Source organism: Parathielavia appendiculata, assembly GCF_033297405.1.
Source record: "Parathielavia appendiculata strain CBS 731.68 unplaced genomic scaffold N657scaffold_12, whole genome shotgun sequence".
In the NCBI taxonomy this organism is placed as follows: domain Eukaryota; kingdom Fungi; phylum Ascomycota; class Sordariomycetes; order Sordariales; family Chaetomiaceae; genus Parathielavia; species Parathielavia appendiculata.
In genome coordinates this window covers 367895-377207 of record NW_026944231.1, presented here as the reverse complement: position 1 = coordinate 377207, position 9313 = coordinate 367895, and the positions used below count along the sequence as shown (strand labels likewise).

Below are 9313 nucleotides of genomic sequence, written 5' to 3'. Positions count from 1 at the left end.
GACACCATCGGGACAGTGCCAATGATCGCCATGCGGCTCGCATTTGCCAGGGGCGGATCCAGACCCAGTCTTGGTAGCACCGGCCGGCGGAGTTGAGGGCTCAGGAACACCGGGTGGGCAGTGCCAATGGTCGCCATGGGGCTCACATTGACCGGAGCCCGATCCAGGCTTGGAAGTCTGTGTGACAGCAGGGGGTGGCGCGGAGGGCTCTGAGACGCCTGGCGGGCAGTGCCAGTGGTTGCCATGGGGTTCACATTCCCCCGACGAGGAGGTCGATGCGGGAGGCGCCGTAGTAGCACCAGGCGGCGGGGTCGAGGGCTCAGACACTCCAGGAGGGCAGTGCCAATGGTCCCCGTGCGGCTCGCATGCCCCGGGCGAGGTTGATGTTGATGGGGCCGGCGCCGTGGTGGTGCCAGGCGGGGGCATTGTTGGGTATGGGACGCCCGGTGGGCAATGCCAATGGTCACCATGGGGCTCGCAAGTGCCGGTTGCCGACGAACTAGGAAAAGCCGACGAACCAGGAGGAGTGGTCAACGGAAGTGGTTCGCAGTGCCCTTGGCAAGAATGTTAGCATTTCACACATGATGATTTGGGTGGCGTGGAGTCCCACAATGGTCGCCATGCGGTGAGCACAGTGATGCTGATGGAGAGGGCGGCAGCGTCGGCGTAGTCGTCGGCGGGCAAGAGGTGATGGTGGTCACAGAGGTGGTGAAAGAATACCCAGCGCTAGACAAAGCGGCAGAGTTGTAATAGACAGTAGCCGTCACCTTGTCGCCATTGCCGAATGTAGCGGTTGTGGTGTAGACCGGAATACTGGGGCCCGAGAAGCGCACACCCGACGTTGAATAGACACTGTTCATGGAGCTGCGCCAGGACTGATAGTCGGTAACGGAGGTGGCGATGCCATAGCGCGTGGAAGTGTGGGTGGCGCAAGGGGCAACGCAGTCCCAGTGGTTTCCATGGAGACTACAGTGAAACACTCAGTTCTGAGCTCCTAAGAAATAGCTCCTCGTACCTTATGAGGGTCTCACTTACGTGCAGTCAAGCCCAGTGGGCGACGGCGGTAACCCCTGCGGCAGAGCGATGGCGGGTCTGACACGGCCCAATGTTGCTGCGAGGAGCAGCAGGTGCCCGAGATTGGACATGTTGGAACTCGGCGATGCAAAAAGAGATTGGCCTTGCAGCTTGACGGATTCCAACGCTCAAGATGCCGGCGAAGGTGAAGAAGGAAACCGGAGGCTCAAGTCGTCTGTTCCGTTGTGCCGTGGTGCCCTCGAGATGCCCGTCTTATAAGAATTCGCCTGACCGTGGTCACCGAGGCAGGAATCCAACTTTATGCTTTTGCTCCCCCCAGTGAGCGTGAGTTCTTGAGCTTGTCGACAGCACCAACAACGCCAAACTTGGCGTGCCATCACGGTTCTCGAACTCTTCCCGTCTGTCGATTGGCCGGCCGCATCGGAGAGGAGCCTGTTCTTGGCTACTACAGTCCACATCGTATGCTGCCAAGAAGAGGGCTTTCGATAGTATCTGTCAGGCTCCTTGGAGACGAGAGGTTGTTTGCGGTGCCAGAACTGGGAAGACGCACAAGGATGGGAAGGCAGGAAGGTAGCGGGTGGTGCCTGCAAGGGGCCAAAAAAGTCACCTGCCCTAAGCGAGGGGGCGGCCATCAAGGTACTCACAAAGCTCCCGGCCATACGCTCCTTCCCCCACGCCGTTGCTCTGCTGTCACGTTAGGGTTGCTTTGGAAACCGCGGCTTCGGTTTAGGTTGATGAATTTCTTGAAACTACTGCAACTCTGGCACTCTGCGAGCACTACGACTGGACCATCATGGGCATGTGTCTGGGACCTTGATGAGCCATGTGGAAGCATTGCGTCCGACTGACGGAGACGGCGTGAGGACAGGAAGCTGCAGGAATGATGGACGACTCGAAAGATAAAAGGGTGCTGTCTGCTCGCCCCTGAGCAAAGGAGAAGAGACATCAATGCCCGAGTCTCATTCAACGATTCTCAACAAATATTATCACAAGTTCTCAGCCGCCTCATCCCGCGCAATTTTCAGCCCATCGCACCGGCAAAATGGTTACCACCAAGATCCTCGTCGCCGCCATGACCCTGGTTCTCCAAGTTTCCGCTGTCCCTTCCACCCTGAAGCGCCAGGAGTGCGGCACCGAGTACGCCGAGCTCGTTCTCAACGGCCCTTGCGTTGGCGGCCAACTTGCCTGCGAGTTCTGCTGCCCGCAAAGCTACGATGCGACGGCCACCATTGACCACTGCCACGCTGGCCACGCGCCTTACAACTGCGCGAACGGCTATAAGGAGTGGCATTGCGAAGAGCACCAGCACTAGGCGGTGGCGGAAGCAAGGTGCGTTGGTACGGCCAGTTGGGAGTGTTTCCGTTGCTGATCGAGATGTTGCGCGACAGCTTTTACCGGCAGCCACGAACCACATGCCGTCCCTCCATTGTCAACACTGTCAAGACAATGGCGCAGGTTCAACACACTGCTTTGATGATTGGGGAGCGTCAAATTAGGTTCGAGACTTGGGGTTTCCATGGAAACGTTTCATTTTTGTCCATTCGCTATGTCAACAGTCTGAATAAAAGTTGGCGGGCATGGCTTGACCGCTGACTATGCATCACTCTTCGCTCCCGGTTCCCATATCTGATGTGTGTGCCATATGCGGTGTCGTTTTCGAATCTGATGCTGACTTTCCTTCAACCTTCTCAAAGTCCTGGTTTACTCAAGAGGATGAACCTTGAGAGATGGGACTTTGCGTCTAGTACTGGGATAGGAAGCTGTCAAGTAAGACCGCATATAGCAAGGTGAGGTCCTAATCTTGTAAGAAAGACTTTGTGTGAACCCTCCTGACGAGCTTTTCTTACCATAGAACCCCTTACTAGCTTGTTGTTGAGTGTCAGTGACTAAGGAGTTCTTCATGAATTAATGTCAGCTGGTGATGGCTAGTCTACTCTAGTCCGTCAAGGTAGGTAGCCATCAGCTGCAGCAACAGTCCTCAACAAGCTGAAGCCAAGGCTGACACCTCAAGGTCAGGTCTTGTACACCTGTGTACAGATCAAGCTATGAGGTAATTGAGAATCTGTAGCTGTCTATTCGCGCCACCTTTTTTTTTTTTTTTGTGTTTTGTTTTTTGGGTGTGTGGCCCTGTGCCGGGTCCCCCGCGTGTACGAGGCCCAAGCCATCAAGGTTCTCAATCTCCTCCCTGTCAGCTAAAGGTATTTCTACTCACCGTCTTGGCGCGTCCACCCATCCTTCATCCGCGCCTCTTACAATCACAGAACTTGGGGCTATTACTCGCGCAGCGCCGAGACCTGGCATCCCACGTTTCTTATGAACCATTGGCACAAGGCAGCGGTTGGTGGCGGCGGTTGTCGGTGTGATGAGCTATTCGGAAACAAAACCTGAAAACGAGCGGCAATGTCTCCGAGCTGTCCACACCCTCAAAGTACCTTAAGGTAGTCCGGCCTGACTTGGCCAGCGTGTGCGGTCGTATTCAGGGTCAGTACGGATATCTGACCACCAAGGTTGACACTTGACAGTCCTTGTTATTCAGACATCAAAACAGGAAGGCAAAAATAGGGAAAAATCAAAGAGGACTCGGCAAGGAGAGGGTGGGGGGTTGAGAGACGCCCAGCATGCCAAAGGATCTGGGCAACACGGTGCCGCGCAAGGATGCATGTCCACCTGTCCACCAAGGTTCACCATCACGCACCTGTCGGTTGTCGCAGTTTCGGCGTTACTTGGAAAGGACTCGATATAACAATGGTTGCTCTCCAGCTGGCTGCTGGCTCCTGAATCTGTATTCAGCCATTCTAGTCTGGCAAGCAGCTCGCCGTCATTTTCAGTGTTTGTTGCCACTCTAAGGAGCAAGTTGCGCCCAGGATGCGTTTTCAAAGTACTTTAGGGCACTATGCCCTTTCCTTCGCCGTGCTGACGGGCACGGCTGGAGCCACTGCTGGTGTGACCTCTCCGCCAGAGAGAATCAGGAGACAGGCGTCAATCACAGCTGTGAGTGCATGCCATATGCACCAGACGGTTCAGTAAGCGCTTTCCTCGGGCAATATGATCTTCGAGTAATGCGCTGACTTTGGAAACTCAGATACTGCATGGTGGGAACAGCCGAGTATCGCATCCTGGCGACTGCAACCACAAATCTGCCGTCATCCTACACGGACTGCCACGCCCATGCTACCGAGACGTGAGCACCAAAAAGAGCTCACTCAAACAGTCTTAGTCTAACATGTATTTCTCAGGTGGTGCATGAATCCCAACGGTGGCGAGGTCGAGGTTGTCGCGGCCGACGCTGCTGTGACGACGGGAGAGACAACCGCCTCGCCCACTCCAACTGCTGCCACCAGCAGCACGAGCATTACGGCCGTCACGGACTGCCACATGCACGGTACCGAAGTGTAAGTGACTTCGTAAAGTACCACCAAAGCAGGAATAGTTAGCACTAACATTGCGCTCTCCAGCTTCTGCTTGGCCGACGCCACAGAGTACAGAGTCGACACAACCGTGACAGCAACACAGGACCTCCCGCCTGCCTACACTGACTGCCACAGCCACGGCTCAGACACGTAGGCGAGTCCATGGGCTTTTTTATTGACGCACTGTTCTGATGGAAATTGGTCTAAAGATACTGCCTCTCGCCATCGGGAGACGACATTCAGGTCTCTCTTGCCTCAGAAGAAGATGACGGCCATGCCGAAGAGCCCGCCGAAGAGAACTGCCACTTCCATGCCGGAGTCGAGTACGTACACCCCTACGTTACATATGGGCCCCTTGGTGTTCAGGTTGCTTACCGATGAAACCTATATCCAGGCACTGCGTTGGCGCTGGCGAGTCGGAGAGTGGAGGTACTCGCAGCTGCGAGCGGACTGACCGCGAGTACAATGTGCCCCTGAGAGTCGGCCTCTTGTTTGCCATTCTCATCACCAGCTCTATCGGTATGTTCATTGCAAGGAATCCCACAGGATGGAATTTGTTGGCTCACACTTTGGACAGGCGTTTTTGCGCCCATCGTCCTGGCCAAGTACCTGGACACGAGAGCAAACACCCTTCTCCTGGTTGTCAAGCAGTTCGGCACGGGCGTCATCATGTCGACCAGTCTGGTGCATGTGAGTTGTCTACCTCTTCCCTTGGAGCCTTCCACAAGCGATGATCACTGACAGGGACCTAACGCAAACAGCTGTTCACGCACGCCGAGCTCATGTTTGGCAACGAGTGTCTAGGGGGGCTGCAGTACGAGGCCACCACGGCTGCCATCGTCATGGCCGGGCTCTTCCTCTCCTTTCTCGTTGAGTATCTCGGCTACCGCGCCGTCAAGTGGCAGGCCCGCAGGAAGGCAGGCTCGATGATGCCGACGCCTGAAGGCCTCAAGTCGATCGAGATGGTCAGCATCTACGTCATGGAAGCCGGCGTCGTCTTCCACTCGATAAGTGAGTTCATGCACAAACAGATGGCCCGACCGGTGAACTTCCCAGTGGTCTATTCACATGTGCTAACAGCACACAGTCATCGGCGTCACCCTGGTCGTAGCCGGCGACAGCTTCCTGCTGACCCTGTTCGTGGTCATCGTATTCCACCAAATGTTCGAGGGCCTCGCGCTGGGCAGCCGCATCGCAGCGCTGGGGACGGGCCAGGCGAACCCGGTCCTGTCCGTCCTCGGCCACTCGCACGGTCCCAGTCACGGTCACAGCCACGGCTATACTAAGGCTCCGGCGGGAAGCGAAGAGGAGACCATTGCTACTACGAAGCACGATGGCGGCGGACACACCGCGCAGCATGGAGAGAATGGAACGGCGCTGTTCCGCGTATCCATGGCGAAGAAGATCTCGCTCGCCGTCGCCTTTGCGCTGGTCACGCCCCTCGGCATGGCCATTGGCATTGGCGTGCTCGGCGTTTTTAATGGCAACGATCCGGAGACCATTGTGGCCATTGGCACGCTCGACGCCTTCTCGGCGGGCATCCTGCTGTGGGTTGGCGTGGTCGAGATGTGGGCTGCCGACTGGGTGTTTGGGGGCGGCATGACGGAGGCCAGCTCGCTGATTACCTGCTTGGGTCTGGGCGGGTTGGTGTCTGGTATGGTGATCATGAGCGTGCTGGGGAAGTGGGCTTGAAAATAATTCACTACCGCTGGAAGAGATGTCTCCCTTTGCTCCCTGGATAACGTAAGTAACCTGAATAGCCTGTAATGGTAAATAGAGCACTCGGATTGGGCACGGTATGAGGGCGGTTGTTTCAGCACCCAGTCGAGGCTCAAATCTGGCCAAGTCAAGTCGACCATGCCAAGATGCCCAGCAGGCACTGTCCAATGTCGTCCAACGCAGGTTATTGCTGCTAACGAGAACCGTGATGGTCGCCCCGGCCAGCTGGGGCAGCCATCAAGGTACGGCTGCAGGAACGGAATCAAGCGCAGTAACAACTCTATCAGTTGAGGTTCTCATATCTCACCAACTCGTCATATCAGATTAGCTAGCCTCTAGCTACCGAGACGGACACATCATGACCCCTCCGCAGCCAGCACTACGTTCCTAGTGTGTTCAAATTACAAGCAAAGATGACGGCTACCGCAGAGCCCCCAGCAGCTCCCTTCGGCATCCCGCGTCCCAATGGCGCCCTCCTCCACGATATCATCATCGTCGGCGGCGGCCCCTGCTGCCTTTGCGGCTGCCGCCCGTCTGCGAGAGCAGAACCCGGCCGTCATATTTACCGATAAGGAGCAGCAGCGCTTGCACTGGATGAGGCGGCACGGCAAGAAGATGGCGCTGAAGAACACCAAGAACGGGTGAGTATCACAGGCGAGGAGAGACGCCATCCAAACCCAGCCCGGGTATGACATAGTGGTGCTGGACGCTGACTACGACTACTTGATGGGCCGGTGGAACCACCTGTTCAACACGTTGGACATCAAGCATCTGCGGAGTTTGATGTTCTGGCACTGCGACCCAAACGGCTGCGACAGCCTGCTGTCGGGGGCGCATGAGCTGGGGCGAGAGCGGGAGCTGATTGAGATCAAGGGATGCGTAGGCAAGGAGGTCAGCATGCACGTGAAGAAGATGAGGGGGAAGTTCACGCTGAATAAGTGAGTCAACCAACATGGCACAGGACGACTAGTGGACTTACCATGCCCCAGATCTGACTCGCGCATCGCCATCAACGAACGCGGCCGCAAGGACCACTTCAACCCGACCCAAGCCCTGCTCTCCGGGCACAGCAGCCACTTCATCAGCCGATACAACCTCAACACCGGCCTCGTCCACAAAGAACGTGTCCTCGACATCTCGTGCACCCCCGTCCACGGCCTCTTCTCCCCCGATGACAACGAATCCCTCTCCACCGTGCACACAAACAAAGGCACACCCCACGCCCACATCATCATCCTAGCCGTCGGACTAGGTAACCGCCCGTGAATGCCCTCCATCTTAGGCAACCTCAGCACCCCCTGCACCCCATCAAGCAATATCAACACTTGCCCGCAAGGAAACCACGCAATGCACCTCCCCGCCTTCCTCCCCTCTCCTCGCCCACCGCATCCCTTAGCCTAACCGGCACACCAACGTGCTCATCGTTGGCCGCGGCCTCAACCTCGGCCCAGCTCGCCGACCCGGCCCTCCAGCGCGGGGGTCGGCACCGTCTGGCACGTCATGCGCGGTCCTATGCGCGTCAAAGACATTTTGACGTCGACCTCGAGTTGGATAGGCAAGTTTCGCAATGTCGCCAAGGCGCGGTTCTGGCTGGGGGATAGCGACGAGGGGAGGCTTGCTTTGCTTCAGGCAGCGAGGGGCGGGTGGTGGGGGGAGTGTGACGCCTGGTTAGGTATGCAAGGGTTTTTGGAAAATGTCGAAAATCTTCAAGATTCGCTGCGAAATGCTTTTCCATGTTTGGCTATGGGCGTCTTCGTCGAGCTTTGGGACAGACCGTCCATCTATTCGAGCAAAGATGGGGCAATCGATGCTTGGAACTAGGTGGCCGAACAGCCAAAGGAACTTGGCGCCCAATTCGGCTGTGCCTCTGTCCTCACTCGCGGTGTATACAAGGCTAATATGGATAGTTGGCTTTCTCAATGTTCCGGAGATAGAGCAGACGATGCCGGCGACAGACTGTCTAGAAAGAGTCCTGAACGACATCGAGTGTATACTCCTACGGAAATGGTACAGTGATAACTGGATATGGATTGAGGAGCGTCTGCTATAATTCTAGCAGCGGAGCAGTTAACCATAGGGGCCGCGGATGGAGACAAGAGATAGCGTAAAAATCCGAAGATCAACACTGGTATCTCTACCTTAGCCCTCCACAGTCGAAACTCAATGCCATCTCGACTTATCCCTGAATTAGAAGAAGACCAGCTCATTCCAAATGCCCCCTCGATTGAGAAATATAGAGCAGCGCTCGCTCATGCGGTTGGGGAGAAGGGGGTGAGTAAACAGAACCACGTGGCATCCAGGTCTCAGCTCGTTGCGTTTGCAACCAGGCCACAGCGCGTGCCGCCGTCAGCGGGTAGCGCGGAGGACATCCGTCGGCTTCTAGCCCCTGTGCACCCGGGATTTCCTTCAACAGATATAGGCGGTGACTTGAAGTTCTTGATGGGAGGGGGGCGTTCTTATATCGGCACCGTCGGCAAATAATACGAGGTACCACCTTCCGTGAAGCAAAGTCTATCTTGCTCTCGGTTCCCACAAGCGCATTACGCCCTATGTCGGTCTCAATTACAACACCCAAGGGAACCAATTCCGTTGAAGACCGAACGAGCAGCGAACGGCATGTTGCGGCTCATTATTCAAGGAACACGTGCAGCTAGCTTCCCAACACCCCAACCCCCCTTTTTCTTCGCCCCGAATGACGGCCCGTACGGGGTCTCCGCAAACGCTTGACCCCTTGAAGAGCGCCAGAGGCTTGTCGAGACGTGTCCCCTTTGAGGGGGTGGTGATATCGGACAGCGAGGCTCTGCGGCGGCGGAAGGGAGTACTGGCGTCGGTGTGCAACGCAGCTTCCCTCGACGTATCTAGGTGCTCAATCGAGCTGGCGCTGTTGGCTATAGCACTACTAGCCTGTGGCTGCTCGGTGCGGCAGTCAGGCTCGGCGTAGCACTGAAGGTGCTCACCGCAAAGCTGTCCGAGGGGTTGTGCCAGAAGCTGTATAGCGAGCGCTGCTCTACCGTGCAGCACTGGGAAGGTGAGTTCCAGCAGAAGGTGGCTTTTCCTTTGAGAAATCATTCAAATTGTCTAACGTGGTCCACCATCGAGCGGGACACCCCATCGACCGGGACACTTTTCTAGACCACACCACTACAAAC

General features: G+C 56.4%; 4 protein-coding genes across 4 annotated transcripts in view; 3 read left to right on the top strand and 1 right to left on the bottom strand.

Annotated features, from left to right (window-relative positions):
* Positions 1 to 1580, bottom strand: part of N657DRAFT_692360 (uncharacterized protein) — a 3000-nt gene extending 1420 nt beyond the window's left edge. The window contains exons 1-3 of the mRNA XM_062797160.1: positions 1036 to 1580; positions 611 to 966; positions 1 to 554 (exon numbers count right to left, since the gene is read on the bottom strand). Of these exons, the coding sequence (XP_062645056.1) occupies positions 1 to 554; positions 611 to 966; positions 1036 to 1145 (1020 nt within the window). The 5' untranslated portion in view covers positions 1146 to 1580. The remainder of the gene's footprint in view (positions 555 to 610; positions 967 to 1035) is intronic.
* A 129-nt stretch (positions 1581 to 1709) lies between these two features.
* N657DRAFT_648110 (uncharacterized protein) lies at positions 1710 to 2584 on the top strand. Its single transcript, XM_062793460.1, has 2 exons — positions 1710 to 2364; positions 2424 to 2584. Exon 1 carries the CDS (start codon positions 2078 to 2080, stop codon positions 2345 to 2347), a length of 270 nt encoding a protein of 89 aa, XP_062645055.1. The 5' UTR covers positions 1710 to 2077; the 3' UTR covers positions 2348 to 2364; positions 2424 to 2584.
* A 1316-nt stretch (positions 2585 to 3900) lies between these two features.
* Positions 3901 to 6137, top strand: N657DRAFT_578174 (Zip-domain-containing protein; the record flags this gene model as incomplete). Its single annotated transcript, XM_062789303.1, has 10 exons — positions 3901 to 4058; positions 4118 to 4216; positions 4272 to 4308; positions 4342 to 4427; positions 4491 to 4595; positions 4655 to 4768; positions 4840 to 4964; positions 5023 to 5135; positions 5207 to 5456; positions 5533 to 6137. 10 exons carry the CDS (start codon positions 3901 to 3903, stop codon positions 6135 to 6137), a joined length of 1692 nt encoding a protein of 563 aa, XP_062645054.1.
* Positions 6138 to 6629: 492 nt separating this feature from the next.
* Positions 6630 to 7795, top strand: N657DRAFT_692358 (uncharacterized protein; the record flags this gene model as incomplete). The annotated part of the gene is made up of 3 exons (XM_062797159.1): positions 6630 to 6805; positions 6983 to 7102; positions 7154 to 7795. The coding sequence occupies 3 exons, from the start codon at positions 6630 to 6632 to the stop codon at positions 7428 to 7430; spliced, it is 573 nt and encodes a 190-aa protein (XP_062645053.1). The 3' UTR covers positions 7431 to 7795.
* Positions 7796 to 9313: the final 1518 nt, after the last annotated feature.

Bases quoted from the DNA above. Each gene is read 5' to 3' on its own strand.
- N657DRAFT_648110 (XM_062793460.1), top strand. From the start codon at position 2,078: ATGGTTACCACCAAGATCCTCGTCGCCGCCATGACCCTGGTTCTCCAA.